We start from the raw sequence: 18659 nt of genomic DNA, 5'->3' as shown, positions 1-18659 counted from the left end.
ATGGCACTGCAGCTGGAGGCTTTGTTCAGAATTGATCCTGGGGAGCTCTGAACCCAAAGTTTCACAGTAGGAAGGGGGGAAAAAGAAAAGAAAACATTTTTCTTAATGTAACAATACGAATGGTAGAAAATGACAAGACTGATCGGTTCTAAACCATTCTGAAGACTGACTGAGCGTGGAAGTTGCTCAACAAAAAAAAGGAACGGGTATATTGGTAAGTAGTCTTTGCTTTGTGTCTAATTATAGTGACTGTCCTTTTGCACGACTGTATATAGCTGTCATTATATGGAGCACTCTGAGTATCTCTATTGACTTCTGATAAATGGCTCAGTGGTTTCAAGGTTCATAATTTGAAGGATGCCCAGGTCTCTAGCCATTAATTCTCGCAGTATGGGGCTTATGTGACGAAAGGACTTTCATTTTCATTATTTCTGTGCTTTATACAATATAATAAAGATATAATTCGCCCTGGTCAGTGCATTGTATACCTATGCACCTTTCAAGCTTTGCAAAATATTGCACAGCTTTAATTGTCTGTCTGTTAATCAAAAACAAAGGAGGGCACCTCTTTCTTTCCCCCTCCCCCTCCGCCCAACTTGTGTAGGAAGTAATGCAACGCACTGAATTTTACTTTGAGATAAACCTCAGATTAAATGACACCATAATGTTTTTTCAAATATTGGAATTACCGAAGTAACATAGGCTAAGAAATAACCGGGCGATTAGAAACATCCACGATTCTCTTTGCAATAGTTACATATATATTGTCTCGGGTTTATTCTTTTTAAGAAAAATCTTTTCAACGGTTTGTTGTTGGATATATTGCTCTCTCTGTCACAAAATGTGTTAATATCTGGCTAGCTATCTAAAGCGGGTGTGGTTTATAATATATAGAGAAATACAGGACACAGGGACGTTTTGTGGCTTTTACTCTATATATGAAAGAAGACAAAAACATACAAAGTATATTTACAACTAAAATTCAGCAATATATACAGAAAGGTTGCTCAATATAAACGTCTCTATAGCTTAGTGAATTGGTGAGAATACCACCAATCAAGTACTGAACCTTTCAAAGCCATAGGATGGTTGTTTTGGTGGGTTCCTCCTTTGTCCTTTTCCTGTTAGATTTCAGGGGACTTTGGGAGGGGGGAGTTGGGGGCAGAGATCTGAGGGAGAGACAGTGGTTTCTTCTTGGTTGCTTGCTGTCCATTCCATTTTGATAAAGCATGCAGTTTTTGCTTCGTGGTAATGTTTTAATCGTACAGTATATTTTCCTTTTCAAGCACTTTCGCGCCCCCTCCCCTCCAGTCTGGGTTTGGTGAATACAAATGCAGGAGCTTGAATAGCCTCCCTTTCATCAAGTAATATCTTTAGCTCATTAAACAAGTAAAAACGTTGCCGGATATACTCAGGTTCTTCTCGTGGGAAAAAGTCTGTAAAAAGTTTGCTTTGACAGTATACTCCAAAGCGACGAGGCTGGTTCCTTCGAGTCCAAATTAAAATATCCTAAAGAGAAGTGTCTTATGTGCGCCAGCATGGAAAAAAAAAGTCTCTTTCTGTTCCAGATCAATCACTGAGGTTACTAAAAGAAAAAAACAAAACAAAACAAAAAAACCCCAACCTTGTCTCCTTGCCACACATACAAGTTCACACAGAGCCTGTTAAATTGGCACCGTTGGCAAGACAGCGGACTGCTTGCCATGTCGAGACTAGGGCTTCTTGATAGATTATTTCTCTTGGACTATTCACATCATCTGTGGTCTCTGCATTGTGTCTTGATGTGGAGAAGAATACCAGTGAGAATAACCAGGCATGTAGCTGTTGGGCGGCATACTGACTCCCTTGGCAGAAGCTGAAACGTCCCAGACTGGAGGGAGAGCTGGAGACCGCGGGGACAGGGCAGCGGAACCTGGCAGAGGGTCGCTCTCATGAGGATTGCTGCCCTGCTTTAGCAGCTTCTTAAATTTGGAGCGTTTGTTCTGAAACCAGATCTTCACCTGTAATCAAAAGGCGGAAGAGATTAGGCCGCTGAGGAGCACGTAGCTGACAGCAGGAAGCACCCGACTGGGGTTATTTTTGATATATAGAGGGTCCTGAGTTTCCAAATGGTAGGGAGGGAGATGTGGGGTCAAGTTGGCATTTTTAGGGGGTTAAACACGCTAGCATTGGAACTAATCTATTGTTAATAACAGAAATAGTGACGCTGGGAATCGAGATGTAGGTTTTAAAATTGAGTGTTATTTTCTTGCCCAGGCCACCAGTAATGCACAATAGAATTTATTATGTTTTAATTTCTCACTCTCTCACCTACCTATGTGTGTACATTTAAGTACTTACACGCACAGACATGTATATATTTATATATATATATATATACATGATCAAACGACCTCCAAAATACTGAATGAGGAATATGACACGTGTGTGTACATGTGTATATTTGTGTGTTTATATATATATAATTATTATATATATATATAAACACACAAATATACACATGTACACACACGTGTCATATTCCTCATTCAGTATTTTGGAGGTCGTTTGATCATTTGGAGAAACTGTGGTCAAACAGACAGAAGCATACCACCCTGTGCTAGGAGACACAGTAATAGTCAAAGGGCATCTTAAAAGTAAAACCTGAATCAGACAATTTGTACCATCAAGCTGTCCTTGTTTATATCCCTGGGGAAGGGGCTGACTAGAACAAGTGCTTTAACGTCATTTTAAAATCAATTTTGGATGGAAATTGCTTTTTCAGAAAGAGTAACTGATATAAACCACCTTGGATCGCATCCTACCCTCTCTAGTCAAGTAAAACTCCCCTAAATTGAGTTTTCCTTGAATGAGGTCTGCAGGATCGGGCCCTCCATGTTCAAACGGTATATGGATGTAATTTAAAGATTCAAACTCTTGATCCTGCAACCCTTGCAGGTAGTCTTTATGCAAGGATATTATCTCAATGGGACTACTCGTTTGTCTGTAGATTTTCAGGATCAGGCCCTCATCTCGTGTGTGTCAGAACAAATGCCATTTGTACAATAAGCAAACATATTTCCAAAATGTATATCGCTCAATATTTAAAAATTGCCCAGGTAAGCTACTGTTGCCAATTGCAATTATAAAATATTGAAATTATTTATTAAAGTCATAAATGCACATAAATATGTTTTAAATAAATTGATAGTATTTATTCATTTGTTACTAACCCCTGCTTGTGAAGTCTGTAATGCCTCGTGTCTTTCAAGCTTAAATTAGCCAGGATAGGACAGCTCCACCAACCACACTTAACTATGGTTTAACCTGCTATAATTTTGTACACGGCTGTCTTTGATCTTCAGATCTATTATCACCTTTTGTACATTTTGCCCAAGGGTAACCACTGCATTTGAGTTAGTCATCCAGGATGAATTAACTATTGATTTTACAGGTATTTTCTAATGCGCTCTTGCTTTCTCTGTCTCTATAGGTTGCCACGATCTGGCTTTTTATTTTTACCTCTGCCTCAGGCCTAAGGTTTTCTTGCCTTTGTTTTGTGCTCTTGTCACAACCGAACAATTGCATGTTGGTGCAGTAATAATTTGGATCCATTTATTTTTTCTAGTTGTGCCATCAAAGGGTAAAATTTGATAACTAGTCGGCAGGGGAAAATGCAGATTCAGTCAGTTATTTCAGTAGTAAGCCATTTACTCTGTACTGTGTAATAAGATAACTCACATCACATTTGGCATAGTAGTAGCATGTGTGTTACCTTTTCTACTATCATGTACTTCTAGTGAAGATCTCTCTTTGGTTGGCCTTGTATTGTATGACCAGGATTGCAGTGATTTGGGGTTCCCATAATTTACCTGTGTCTGAGTAAGTCCTAAGGAAGCTGCCAGTTCAGCTCTCTCTGGAAGTGCCAGGTACTGAGTCTGCTGAAAGCGATGATTTAAAGCCTGAAGTTGTAAACTCGAATAAATGGTTCGAGGCTTCCGTATCTTCTTTCCTTTTCCATTGAATCTGATTTCACCGTTTTCAATCACTGTTGTTTTTTGCTGATCTGCAAGCAAGCAACACGTTTGAAATGTCACCACTGCAGAGAACCCTCCTTGACTGTTTAACTTGGGCATTTTGTTGCTCTTTTCCCCCCGGAACAGCTCGTATGCAACAATCCCATTGCCGTGTCAGTCCCACTGCCATAGTATGCACACGGTCTGAGTGCTTAAAGGCATCAAACCGGAATACCTCTTATTAGAATAGTGCGAATCAACGGACATAAAGAAGCCGTGCCTGTGTACTGGGTGGCTTGTTTTACTTGCAAAAACACAGCATTTGTTTAATTAATGGATTACTAGCTGCCTGGCTATCAAGGTGTTTACACGGCTAATTGACTTCATGTCGCCAGTTTGGTGGTCAGTGAATCACCAGTCGCAGCTTTAACAATGCTTTTTTTGCTCAGATCAGTACATAAAAATAATCTGCTAACTGCGGGAGGGGGAAAAAAAACACAACAAACTCATCTTGAAACTTTCACTCATCAGGTGTTAACAGACATTTGCCTAATGCCGATCCCCTTGCCTAGTGTCACAAAGGAGCAACAAATATTGTCTCTTATCCCTTAGCTGAGGATGGGATCACTGCAACTTCTAGCATTTCTCCCCAGCCATAAAGAAACGGCTGCAGAAGCCGGGCGATTGGTGAAATGCAAATGGCCAGTTTCACGTTAAATTTAGCTGAGCAGTAGGCCAGCGCTCCGAGTATATTAATGGGCAACACAAACAAACAAACACACTCACACCTAAACAGTCCAAACCCACGGCTAAATAGCGCTCTCGGGATGGAGAGATCTCAGCAAAGCCAGGAAGGGCTGTTGGTGTCGCCCTGGAAAATAGACGCCCCGGGCTTTATAGCCCCACAAATAGATGTGCCTCCTTAAAGCCACCCAGACCTGGATGTCAGCATAGGTAAAGGGACCGTATGCCATGCATAAGCCAGCTCCTGCATTTGCATGCCATGCACACACCCAGTGCGAAGCGAAGGGAAAGCACCGAACTGTGCAAATACGCGAGTCCCGGCTGCTCCGGGGCCAGCGCTGGAGCCGATCCCCGCAGGCTGGCGGCGGTGGCTGCGGAGCCCGGCCAGGCTGCCGGAGGACCGAGCCGAACGCGATAAGAAAGCGGCCTCGCTCACCTGCATCGTCCGCCCGCGTCTGGCTGGCCGCGCTGCTGTTGTGGTAGGACTGGAGGTAAGGGCTGTGCTGCGAGTGGCTCATGTAGGGATAGGCGGCCAGCGAGCGGTGGTTGTAGGAGTTGCCGCTGGCGGGGTAGGGCGAGCTGTGGTGGTGGTGCTGGTGGTGCGGGTGCGAGCCGGCCGCCGAGTGCAGGCAGTGCAGCGGGTAGTGGGCGCCTGCCATAGCCGGCGAGCTCTGCTGGGAGTGGGACTGCGGCGGCGGCGGCGGCTGCTGCTGCGGCGGCTGCTGCTGCCCGAACTCCATGAAGGCGGATTTGGAGGAGTCCTGCGCTTCCAGCCCGTCAGCCATCGTAGTCATGGTCATCATCAAAGTTTGGGAGTGAGAGAGCGGATCTCTCCGGCTCGCCCCCCGCGCGCTCGCTCTCTCCCCAGCCACCTTAGAGCCTATTATCCTGCACTGGGAATTAGTGAGGTGGCTTTTTTTTTTGGAGGGGGGGAGAGCAGTAGTGAGAGGGGCCTTGTTCGCGGAGGGAGGGGTGAGGGGAGGGATGGGGGGGGGGGGGCTAGTCCTGTGATTTTTTTTCTCTCCTCTTCCCCTCCATTCCCCCCCCTTGGTTGTTGGGTTTTTTGTTTTTTGTTTTTTTTTTTTGCTTTTTTTTTTGGCTGGCGGAGTTTAAAGCGGAGGTTTTTGAAGGTGGATGCTGGTAAAGTTGAGCTTCTGCTTTTAGACTTGAGGCAGAGACGCCACAAGTCGAATGGTTTGTCTCCAAAGGGCAGTGCCTCCCCATTGGTCAGTCAACCCCTGACGTCACCATTCCGGAGGCTGCGACTGGCGTCTGTGGGAGCCTGAGTTTAGCCCACCTTCGGCAACTCCAAATCCCGGCTAGAGCGCGGCGAGGCGGCGTGCGCGCGCGCCTTCCCCTGCCGCGGAGCTCTGCTGCTCCCCGCCAGACAGCAGCCCCCAGGCTCTGCAAACTCAGGCTTCCTCGCCGCTCGCTTCCTCCGAGCCGCAGATTAGACAAAAGGAGTGCATGCTGTCACGGGGGGCATTTTTTGCTCGTGTCATGTGCATTGTCGAGGCAATGTAGCAGACAGCCAAGTGTAACACAGCTACTAACCTAAAGGTATTTCAGTCCATCTATACAGCCCAGAGTTTGAATGCACCTTAGGTTTCCATTTCCTGTACTTCAAAACATGCAGTAAACACAAGTGAAAAGGGAAATTTAAAAGTGGAAAAACAGAACCCAAGTGCATGCTCCAGCCCCCCGTTCCTCCTGGGACTGGCTCCTTATTGATCAAGACAATATTTTCTATATTTTAGGAAGAGCAGCCTGCTCGCTGCAACAGCGAATCATTGGAGATCTGACAGTAATGCATTTTTTCCTATTGAAAACAGAAGCTACTGTAATGCTTTCAAATATATGCAAATGATACATGCGGTTAGTGGTTTGGCAAATCTTGATTACAATATAAACTACCCAAGAAAAAGTGCCTTCCTCCTAAATTTGTCTTTAGATTACAATTCCAGTTGATTTTATTTTATTGTCAACATTGTTAATGATAAAAATAGAGTCGTTTTACAGTTATTTTTACTTTCTGGAAGGAGGCAATTAGACGTCTAATCAGGAATACACAAAAATCTCCCATGATTAACTGCAGTACTTTGTTCAAATTGCTGCTATAAAATTCAGAACAATTTGCTTGTAATGATTATGGACTGGGTTTATTTTGGGAGGTGGAATAAAAGTGGATATAGCATAAATTATCCTCTAATTATACACCAGTGTCGCCTCAATTATCCTCTTATCAAAATGGTTGTCTAACTGCCGCATTTAGTTTCAATTCTCTCCTTTTTTTCTATAAAAAGAACTTCATACCTTGTTATTATTAATCCATTTATTATTTGCTAGGGGATTTATATCTGAACATCCAGGTGGTATTACCACTTCTCTTTCAAAGATGGACTGGGGAAAGACATTTAGTTTGAACCAGCACTGTTGTGGATCTATCCTTTTTTTTGCTTCCCCTGTTTAAATCTCCTCGCGTCCAGCTAGAGAAAGCATGAACTCCAGAGCCAGACACTACCGAAGAGGACCCAGGTAGAAAAAGAAAGGAGACGTGCAATTGGTTAAACCTAGAGAAAGCTGAAAGTTCTGTAGATTGGGAAATGGGATCAATCTTCGGGCTTTGAAAACCACCAGCAGCTGCAATTTGCAAAACAACTTTCAGGACTAAGCCCAGAAACGTATCCAAAACGAAGTACATGTCCTGACACTATTTCCGAGAGCGACATTTCCAGGGGATTTGTTTCGAACCTTTGCAGAATATTTAAAAACGCATCGCTTTTGGAAACATCAAGAGGGATTTAAAAAACAAACAAACCGTTGCTTTGCTTATCAGCACGGTTATTAGCCCTAGGAAAGGGGTGGAAGTGGTAGAACGTGATCTCATCATTTGCATATTGCACCGTACATGCAATCGATGGGTTTAAGCTATTTTTTTCCCGGTGCATAGCCCCTAATCTCTCGGCGTTTATAGTGCAATTTGATAATTTGGGGGAATTGGGGGTGTCTTTTTTTTAGGGAGGCCGGGATGTTTTCTCCCCCCATCGGTGTTCAACTTCTTGAGCCTCTGGAGTCGGTTCAGTAACTCTGAATGCAGTTGTAAGTGTCTCGCTTTTGCTCTCCTCTTTTAACAGGAGTTCCACGTTAACACGCGAAAGGGTAATCCGATCCACGCGTTTACAAATCTACAATGAATAAAAATGCTCAGAGTAATACAGAGAGGGAGGAAGACAAGGGAAAGAGCGGACTATAACATTCGTGCTCCAGCATCCCTGTTCCTATTGGGACTCTTGATTCATAGGGTGTAGGTAATGTACTCAATAGGAACAGGTACATTTGGCAGTTTTATTGCTTTATACCCTCCAGCTTGTTGTTAACACCAGGAAGGCGTTTTTCTGCAGGTGCGCATACTACCATTTTCTCCACGCTTTTCGGCAACTGCAAAAGCATGCATAACAAAAGATGTCAGACAACGGGCTAAGGAATGTCTTCAGAACGTTGTTTTGAAAGGACTCTGGCTGCAAACTGTATAGCTCTGGCTTAGAGCCTGCGAAAGGTGGAACGCTTTACATCATTTTTTTTAGTAAAATCTACATGCCACGCTTAAGAAAGAACTAGGCATCCTAGTCCTGAAACAAACAAGCAAAACAAACAAACAAACAAACAAAAGACAGGAATAGCCTAAAGTAACTGCTTCTTCGATAGGCAACATAGGGGGTATAGCTGTGTTTCATCTTAAAGCTGGGGCTAAGTGACGGGTGTGCACCTGTATCTAGAACACATAGGGGAATGTGTGTGTGTGTAGATTTTCACTTTAGAATAATAAAATAATACAGGAGTATAAATAACAGTACAAGTATAAAGTATATATACTTTTATGGATTAGTGATTTATTATTGCTCAAGGTGTGTGTGTGTGTGTGTGTGTGTGTGTATACGCACACACACATTCTCAAGGTGTATATCTAGATATAGATGTAGATGTCCCTTGAGCAATTTACAGGGTAAGGACTGGCATTTTCTATAGGAGGGTTGAATACATCAAGCCGTATACTGATAATTTCCCCCCAATTTAATTAGGCAAATGTGTCAGTATGCAGCGGGCGCTTTTCAGGGTTGATTGGCTGATGTTAATAACTCTTGACTAAAAGGAACGATGATGGTTGTAAATATTGATTGTTTTCTTTTTGTCCTCGAGTTCGGGGGGACCACACCTTTAGGGAGTGGAAAGTGCTGAGTTGGGTTGTTGTAATGCCGCACAAAAAGGTTTTTTGTTTTTTCTTTGCTGAACTCTGGTTTCATCGCCGGCAGGAGCTAGGCTGAGCCTCTCTCGCCCCATTGTCCCTGCGGCCCCCACTGCTTTAGGGTGTCCTCTCCCCCGCAGAGAAGGGAGGGCGATGCCTGCCCGGGAAGAGACCTCTATTATTCGGGGGGGGGGGGAACAATTTGGAGAAGATTGGAGGCCGAAGCCTTTCTTTGGGGGTTGGAGAGGAGGCAGGTGTAGATGATATTGCTTCTCACAGGGAAAGGCAGGATTTGAGGCCTAAGCTTTTTGGGAGGTGGGAAAGAAAGAAAAAGAAAGAAAGAAAGAAAGAAAGAAAGAAAGAAAGAAAGAAAGAAAGAAAGAAAGAAAGAAAGAAAGAAAGAAAATTTCTGAATAGGGCTCTCACACTAATTTCTGTCTCTAACAAGAGTCTTGAACGCAGAATCTATCTATCTATCTATCTATCTATCTATCTATCTATCTATCATCTTGGTGTGTGTGCCCTTCAATGTGTTGTATGAAGCTCTAGTAAAGCAGGGAAGGGGATGGTTGCCAAGTTGGGCTCAGTTACCAGGTTGATTCTAAAGAAATTAGACCTGTATAAATAGCCTTTGAATTCACAGAAATAACTCGGTATTAATTTACCTGGTCACTAAAGAATCGGATGGTATGGGAAAAGTCTTCATTTCTTTCTAGTGTGGACTTCAAGTGTTTGAAAAGATATCAAAAATCAATAAGCAAATCGTGAATCCGCACAGAGAAATAAACCCCTTGCTCCCAAAGCTGAAGCAAAGACAATGTTGCTCTCCTTTCCAGACACTCTCGGGACTGAGGTTTGCAAAGTTAGTTTTGATGGGTTGTGAGAGGGTCTAGTCTCAGTAGAAAAGCTCCTCGTACATTTCAGTCCCTGGTGGAACTGTTCAAGATTCCGACTTTTTTTTTTCAGTAGACAGCAACTGGGTTCTCTGAGATTTAGGCAAAAGCTAAAGAGTCATTTTAAAATATCATCTGTTAACAAATATTTCCCAAAAATGAAAAGCAGCAGTTAATCATTAATGATCGTTCTTCTAATTGTTTGGTTTTTGGACATTTATTTTGACTGCCAAATTCGAGCTCCCGAAGCAAGGTGGAAAGACCAGTGCCAGAAAATGTTTATTCACTGCCACAAACCCCAAACTACAACCATTTCAAACTTTTAACCGGCCTTTAGTCAATTATAGGCCAATGTTGATTTCATTGCAGCTTTACCGAAACACAATGACTTTCATATTATAGAAATAAAATGCATTAGGCATGTGTGATGCCACTGTATTTGAAACATTAAGCCTGGCAAATTGGCATTTTAAAGAGAGATGGGTTGTTGTTGTTTTCAAAGCGGGTACTGGCAGCCAGATGGAAAAAAACCTCAAAGCTATCTAGAAAACTCCACGATGGAATTTAGGCCTTAAGAAATACAAAATAATTAATAGGAGAGAAATGGATGATGTACATTCATTCTTACACATATGCAAACACACACACTATCCTCATCTGCGTATGCATGTATGAATATACCGAGTATACTTCTATTGATAGTTTTTTAAAAGAAAACGTAAAGCGTGCAATACTAACAAAGCCACCTCTCTCTCTCGCATTTTTATTGTTACGTCTATAAAGTCATGTTTCTTTGCCACAAAAGCTACATGTAAAACAACGGACACAACCATTTGAAGGAATTGACAACAACAGGAAACAGGAATCTATTTTTAGGGTATAATACGGAGTTATATAATCAGTCAGAGTCTTCCTAAATGCCTCCGAGCAGCTTCTGTTTCATTCATTCATTCATTCATTCATTCAACAACACCAAAGAAAAACAAAACACCACATTTGTATTTCTTATTCTTTTTCTTTACACTACGTCTTATTCTGACAATATAGGGATGGACTTTTGAGATGTATTCCCTACTATACCAGGGATCTAAAATCCAGAAGCTTTTTGTTTGTTTGTTTGTTGTTTGTTTGTGGTTTTGAAATCGAATCTTTAATTAGCTTAAACTCCTAAGCATGTAAATACATGCGCTAACTGAATGATCGTTTTAGACAGTATTATTGTAAAAAGGGCTCAAAGCAGTTTTCTTCGCATTTTGGACATCGGAGCACACCCCCATAGGCCAACACGCGAGCTGGTAAACCCACATCAACACATACAAACATGGACACCTTTGAGCTAGGGAATTATTTACCCAAGAATTGCTGGAAAAGTCAGATAGGAGCTAATTTCACAGTGCTATTATCATGTGTATTTTCTAGTTATCGGAACAATGCATCTAGTTACTTAGTTTCTGAGGGGGGGGGGGGAAGGCCGGTATTATTGTATGACTTCTTTATGGAGCTGTTGGTGATATAGAAAAAAAGGAGTTTAAGAAGGGAGGTTATTCATTTAAGCCGGGGAAAAAGCATGTGAGAGAGAGGAAAATACTGCTCCTGGCGATAAGCTGGGAAAGATATATTAAAATACACCCTGCTATATGTACACAGCATCTAATCTATCTATCTATCTATCTATCTATGGTTAATTGTGTATTGCCTTTATTGACAGTAAATTCTCGACTAACTGAATACACGAATTATGCATGTGCATTCTGAAATGCTTATAAATGTACAGCCCGGTCTGAAGGCGACTGGTTCACATGGGAGGCATGTTTCCTACATACTTTACTTTTGACATTGTTCACAAGCGTTAACTGCCCGGGAATGACGGTTCCACGACAAATAAGCAAAAATATGTCTGATTAAAACCGTCCTTCCTTGGCAGTTCGACTCTGCCTTCATTATTTACTGCTCCCAGAGAGCAGAGAAAGGCTAAACAAAATCTCTCTCCCTACATCTGCTGATCACATTTCTCTTTTCAGGCTCATACGCCTGTTTACCCCAAAACACATTACTGGTCTCTTCTGCCAGGATGTCATATTGCCATCGCCTTAATAGCAACTGAGTGGGAAGCAAAGGATCCCACAAAAAGAGGTCACCTCCTCAATATGAAAGCAAGCTATTTTAAGGAGAAGCTGGGGAGTTAAACGCTGCCAGTCCAAGAGTAAGAGCGGCGTGGAGGTTTTTCCGGATTTCAACCCACTAGCATCATAACAGACAGGCAGGCGTCGATGGCTTTCCATACCGCTAGTGTGAAGGAAGTGGCAAGGGGAGGGAAAAAACCCTCCGAGCCTGCAGATGGATCACACACGCAGCTTTCTGTATTGTAACGTGGGTCAAAATAATAGAATTCAGAAGGGAAAGATCCGCAGAGAGCCAGCCACTGTCTCTTGTACAGATTTGTAGCGAAGCCTGCGCTGTAATTAAAACCTTACAGCCAGATTAATTCAATGTGTTGCTCTGCAGCGGTTTTTTTTTAATAGTCAAAATCCGCTTTACAATTGAATTAGGTTTAAAGACTATTTCTGCGAGGCTCTCCGCATTTGCCAGGGGATGGGAGATAATGTTATTGCCTAGCACATTCTGTCTTCTCCAAAGGTACCAGATCCAGGAGTCGACTTGGCTGGGGAACCTGATCGGTGCGGGACCCATAGAATGCTTTGAGTAGGGAGCTAAGCATGGTGGTTTTGGCAGTGAGGGGTAGCTTCTTATTAATATATATCTGCCATGTATACAGCAATGATACGAGTATTGAGCAAAACACACCAACAGGAGTCATCGTGTTCAGTTCTCTCTCTCGCTCTCTCTCTCTCTCTCTCTCACACACACACACACATACACACTTCTGTCCCCAGATTCACGAGGGGAAATTCTCCAGTCTATCTCGAAACAATTTCAGATTGTTCCTTGCATCTGAAGAAGTGAGGTTCTTACCCACGAAAGCTTATGCTCCCAGTACTTCTGTTAGTCTCAAAGGTGCCACAGGACCCTCTGTTGCTTTTTACAGATTCAGACTAACACGGCTACCCCTCTGATACTTGAATTTCAGATTGAATGCTCCCCCGAGTGTCAATGATCGGTGCCCTCTCTCTATTAGCAGTTGGGTGACAGACAAGAGAAACTTGTGGTTCTTTTTTCCCCCTACTCTGCTCCTCTCCCCTCCTTTTTTTTTTTTTGAAAACCTTCCAAAAATTAAGGGTAATATTTCAAGATCTCTGTCAAGATGTCTCCAAAGCTTTTTTACTTGGCACGCCCCCCTAGTGCTCTGGTGGTGCTGAAATAAATGTTTTATTATACAGAAAAAAAAAACCCTCTGAAAAACACACTTCAAACTTTCAAACTCCGAAGTGCCCGACTTGGAAAAGCTCAGAACCTAATATAAACTCTAGGCCCTTTTAAGTCAGCCACAGGCTACAATTTCTTCTGCGGTACCAGCCAGTCTACCCCCAAACCAAACTTAGCGCTCAGGGTTTCAAGAATTCTTATACCTTCCTCTGATCGAGTTGCAGCTATTTCGTCAATGTTTTAGACGCTTAGCTGAACGTGTCTCTTAAAAACATAGGGCTTCTAGTAAAATTCACGATTAGTGTGTCACTTCAGCACCGTTTGAAAAATCGCCAACTCCTTGGCAAGTGAAAACAGACGCTTTAATTGCAGCAAATTATCGCGAGGTCCTCTTTTCATTCTGTTTCGCCCCAGTTTATTTTTAGTGCGCTTCAAATGCCTACACATTTCCCTTGTTGGGATCAGTGCAATTATTTACTCTACCTTTAGGGATGCTTTTACCCACCACTGAATGGCAATGTAGTAAACACTGAAAAAAGTCAATCCAGTTATTGAGGTTTATTTAATATTAAGGGAGGTAAACATCGTGGTTTTACTTTGTCTTCAGGCCGTTCTCATTATCTGGAATAGATTGCAATGAGCTGTTCCCATTTTTCCTTTCAATATTGTTGCTTCTTTTTCAGGATCTCGATAGAGAGTAAAAAACAACGCTTAAAATAAAACTGGAACAGGTATCCCAGAGGGATTCATTATCTAAAAACTCTCTGGAGAAAAATCTAAGCAGAAACCAGTGTCTGGGACTTAAAAAAAAGTAACAGCCTCTTTAGCAACCGTCTCCTCCAAATTCCTCATGGTCCGATCATCTAGAGCAAAAAGCTCTTGACAAAATGTCACTAATTCACTTTCACTGGGGTATTGAATTCGCCTGCCTGATTAATTGCTCTCACATACAACATTGAGATTTAATTTCCTGTGAATGAAGATCGTCACCTTTCCCAACCTGGATGGTCCCCTGAATCATCACCCCACGACAAAGAGCATTGTGCACTGAACAAATGCAATAAGAAAGGGACGGAGGGAAGGGGTTAGGGATAGGCCAGGTATCTGGAGCACTAAAGGAGGGAGGTATCCAAGGATTCTGACAGATGGATCTGAAACATATCAGATCTGGATTAATTTGCCTGCTTTGTGAATTGTCTGCATTTGAGAAACCAGCCCTCCTCCACTCTGCCCCTGGCAGGTTTTGTTACGAGCGCCTTTATAAATGTTGGATCCCCCTCTCCTTCCTTAAAGATCCATTCCGTTTCTTTTTCTCACCATTGGAATATTTCCACTCTCTGTGAAATAAAACAAAAAAGCCCAGAAGAAGTAGAAACGTTTGGGTTTTTTTTTTTTTAACGAAAACATAAGTAACCTAATTTCGTATCGTGGATGTAAATTTCATGCTAGGATATATTTTGCATAACATGTAATCTCTCCGAGCCGGAAGACATTTAATTAAAGCCATACTCCGAGAAGTACAGTTAAAAGCGAAGTCATATCACCACATAACCTCATTCACATTCAGGATTCAGGACAGAATTCACATTGTTTTAGTGTAGTGTATCGCCTTCCTGACATACCTCTCCGAGGCCTGGAAACACAAGAAACAACACAAAGGATATCAGGGGGGGAAATGGTGCCGGAAGCGCTAATAAATGGGGTTCATTTATTTTGCCTAAATACCATTGCTCTCTGGTTCATGATTCAGAATTTCCGATCAAAATAATTTAGAGGAATACAAATAAGATAATGCTTGCTATAGGAGGGAGGTCAGTTTAAATCTCTGGGACAGTTGTATGATGTTATCACTTCACTCCGATGTGCTGATGTCTTCTTAATATTGTTTTGGAACACATACATCATCGGGTCTAGGGTATATGGCACATTTCAGGGGGAAGCGGTTTGCTCTTGGGCCATTTCTGAAATGTCCTGCAGTTCACACGAAAAAAGGGCAGGGATGCACTTGGGTTTTTTTCATCATCTAGAACCTGCCACTAGCCCAATGTTCTTCCTGTGCATGTGCACAAACGGCTAGGGACCGGGTTCTTAGAAAAGCAGACACAAAAATCCAAATAGCCTGTCTGTTCATTTAAACGTCAGATTTTTGGAAATGATTGTATTACAGACGGCTGATCAGTATGTGTATGAAAAGAGCCAGCACCACCAGTACCGTCATGGGATCTATGAGCTTTTATTCCCAGAAGAGTTTTGCACCGCCGATAAATTTCCTATTGAAGTTTTTACCTCCTCTTCCCTCAGTATTTTGACTAATCCAATGTCATAATACTGGTTTAGCCCCAAAAGAAAGGGGAGAAATACTCACATCCCAAAACGTATGCATTTGATAAAGAACTCTCAGCAGAACACCAAGGCGGGTCTGCTTGGAAAGGAGTATTCTTCACTAGTATTTTTTAAAGTAAAACCACAAGATCATCTCGTAAATTCCAAATGGAAACAGGAGCGTTACTGCAAGGTTTGCTTGTTGGTGATCTTGTATAATATTTACACAGGCAGGGATATTTAATCATAAAGCCCCCACTCCCATCTTTCTTCCGTTCAAGTTAATAGAAAAACTCCACGGAATGTGTGGGAATAGGATCGGGCCCTAGGTAATAATTCTGTCTACAGCAAATTTTGTTTCACAGGCTGCTAGATCTTTCTCCTTTCTGTGTGTGCTTTTGTAACTGGTGCTCCTAGTACGGTTTGATATCTTTAAAAATGACTGTCTATGCCCCAATAACGTGTAATTAAGATATTTTAGCTGGTTTTTTTTCTTTAAAGTGGCATCAAGACATTATAAAGGCGTGAAAAGAAAACAGCAGCAGTCCTACCTCACGGTTGTGACTGTTTCATTTCACAGGAGATACAATTCAGCGGTCAAATCAAATCAGAAAGGCTCTGCTTAGTCTCCATGTAGCGGTAATTAAAAATATTAATTGGCTGCGTCGATTGCTCAAGAAGACAAGTGTTGGTAAAAAAGCATCATTAATCCTCCAGTCATTAACATGCAGTAGTGGAAGCTGGGCTGCTAGGACGTTCAAAGGAGCAATTTGTTTAGTGTTTCCCAAGATCTAAGAAATGATTTTAAAAAATCTTTTCCATTACTTAAAAAAAATACATTAACTTTTATGTGGCACTAAGCAATAGTCGGTTAAAGCGTTTTAAATGACCTAAGTGCAGTTTTAGAGGACATAGTAACCCCCCTAGATTATATGAAAGCCACAGCTCTCATTAATGTTGCCATCAGCAAACGCTGCAGAGACGTGTCACTTCAGCTTTTGCTGGTGTGTCCTAAGGGCCTTGTCCCTCCTCATCTCTGATTTCAGGAAGGTCCTGTTAGACTGGCCCGCAAACAGCTCTTCACAAGTTTTCAAGGCATTGATCACTGGGCCTGATTCTCCCCTTACCTGGACTCACCCGCTGCAATCAATGGTGTTACACTGGTGTGTGCGTGGAAGTGGAAGAAAATCCGCCCCATAATAGGAAACCCGATTCTGCACTTCTTACATGCCCAGTGAAGCCACTGACGAGCTTCATCGGGCTGATGAAGAGAGCGCAGGATCGGGCCCGGAGTGGACTGGCGAGGAAACTTCTGCAACTGTCGAACCAAGTTTGCCAAACGCAAAAGCATGTTCGGGCAGATCAACTGATCTCTGCCCCTTAAAGCTACGGAGATAAGAGCCCAAGAGCAGAGAGGAGATCTGCGAAAACGTCACGTCTAAACGGATACAGGGAGGGACCTTGCTGCTTGGTGCAGTTAGACTCTCATTTAATTCACCGACAGAAAACTTGCTGTTATTTACGTCGTTTGGTCTGACAGAAACCTGAAGAAGGCAGAGCCGACCTGGCCACCCGTCCTGAAATTTAGTCAGTGCAAGGGACCAGGCTGCTTCACCCACCCTGCCCCCAGGCTGAGCACAGCTCCAGTGCCTCCAGTCAAACCGGATCAGTTAGACTGAGACAGGTGATATCTCGCACCGTCCTACCTCTCCTGGGAGTGTGTAGGCCGCATAGGTCCCCGCTCCTGGTGGCTGGCCCTGGGACTGTCCTTCCGTTTTATGACAGCCGCAATGAAAGGAGGAAACCTGAAGAAGAGACAATAGAACTCACGGGTGGAGCTGGGATTGCAAGCGAGGAGGGAGTGTGAGCCCCAGGCCTGCAGCAGCCAGCGCTGCAAAGGGAACCTTCTGAAGTGCGCTTTGAGGGGACTTGCCAAATATCTGCTTGCCCCTCCATGTGCTATTAGTATTGCCTCCACCTTCCTGCATTTCAGATCTCTCTTGCTCTCCCCTCCCCCTTACCTACACATGGTTTATTAACAGATCCCCTCAAAGACAGGCTCCAAAGCCACATTTTCATGAGTGGATTTTTGAGCTGGTTGATCAGTTGCCCCTTCAGAACCACCGCCTGCCATTGCCTGGTGTCAGTGGCCCCTCAGAGAGTGAGGTCGCCATCGGGGATTATTGATAGGCCTCATCTAGGCATTATTACAGCTCTGCTACCCCTGAACTCTCAGAGCCACGGCAGTTTATCGTGTGACTTCAACTATTGGGCATGCGCGCTGAGGCCCAGCAAGAAACAGCCTTGGTCCGTTTTTGTTGAAAAAAAGTGACTGAGCATGCTCAGTAACCGATTTTTCATATAATCTAGGATATCCCCACCTACACCCCCCCCCCCAGTAATCCACCCGTTGGACTAATGGGCTGCAGTATCTCAGCTGACAAATAACATCTTATTATCTAAAGAGAGAAGCGAGAAGAAGGTAAAACATCATATGAAACCATCACTCTCTTGTTGGCCCCCTCATTTCAGTTATTGCCATTCACGAATTAAAACACGTGTTTAAGGAGCTGTCTAAATACCCACACACTCTTCTCCAACCTATAAGGCGTGAGCATCGCGATTTCTCTCCATTCCGCAAACTAGCTTTAAGCGTTCCCCGGTTAAAGAAGCAGGCGCCCCGTCCTGAGGGCCACCGCTAGTTGTAGGGCATGAATTCCCCCCGTTTACTGCAATATTTAGGCATAAGGGAGTTGTCTGCGGCTTGGGCTTTTGCCTTAATCTCCATGGCCATTGTCAAACGAAGATGCTCCTTTAACCTAATACCGTGAACATTTTGAAAGCCTGTTCTGCAAATGGTGGGCGTTGTGCATCACAGTCACGTACGCGCACACAACTACTTAATTGGGAAAGATTCACTCACCTAGAATCTTACTGTAGCTCCATTTGTTATACCCTCAGCCTACGAAGTATCAGTCCCGAACTGCCGCCATCTATTTATAATTTAGCACCACTAACCAAGGACCCCATTATGGGGAGTTTTGCTTAAGGACGCAGGATCGGGCCCTAAATTTCTGACACGCAAAATTACTGGTTTACTATAAAATCCCTATGCCACCTGAGCTCAAATATTAAAAT

At 43.1% G+C, this 18659-nt stretch overlaps 1 protein-coding gene and 1 long non-coding RNA gene across 2 annotated transcripts in view; one reads left to right on the top strand and one right to left on the bottom strand.

The window, feature by feature from the left end:
• The first annotated feature begins 77 nt into the window (after positions 1–77).
• LOC135981299 (uncharacterized) overlaps positions 78–18659 on the top strand; it is a 57659-nt gene continuing 39077 nt past the window's right edge. The window contains exon 1 of the long non-coding RNA XR_010598261.1: positions 78–214. This is a non-coding gene — a long non-coding RNA (uncharacterized LOC135981299). The remainder of the gene's footprint in view (positions 215–18659) is intronic.
• DLX6 (distal-less homeobox 6) lies at positions 913–5674 on the bottom strand. The gene is made up of 3 exons (XM_008163426.3): positions 5176–5674; positions 3852–4045; positions 913–2000 (listed from the first exon to the last, which is right to left on the bottom strand). Exons 1-3 carry the CDS (start codon positions 5540–5542, stop codon positions 1749–1751), a joined length of 813 nt encoding a protein of 270 aa, XP_008161648.2. The 5' UTR covers positions 5543–5674; the 3' UTR covers positions 913–1748.

The sequence above is a fragment of the Chrysemys picta genome, chromosome 2 (genome assembly GCF_011386835.1).
Source record: "Chrysemys picta bellii isolate R12L10 chromosome 2, ASM1138683v2, whole genome shotgun sequence".
Classification (NCBI taxonomy): domain Eukaryota; kingdom Metazoa; phylum Chordata; order Testudines; family Emydidae; genus Chrysemys; species Chrysemys picta.
The sequence above is the reverse complement of the archived record's forward strand: the minus strand, read 5'-3'. Positions and strand labels throughout refer to the sequence as shown.

What these genes read in the sequence shown, in the direction of transcription:
- DLX6 (XM_008163426.3), bottom strand. Translation starts at nt 5,542, where the DNA reads ATGATGACCATGACTACGATGGCTGACGGGCTGGAAGCGCAGGACTCC. An exon ending in GACGCGGGCGGACGATGCAG is followed by an intron (nt 4,046 to 5,175) that starts GTGAGCGAGGCC and finishes GCTTGCTTGCAG; the next exon opens with ATCAGCAAAAAACAACAGTG. An exon ending in TAGGACTTACTCAGACACAG is followed by an intron (nt 2,001 to 3,851) that starts GTAAATTATGGG and finishes TTTTGATTACAG; the next exon opens with GTGAAGATCTGGTTTCAGAA.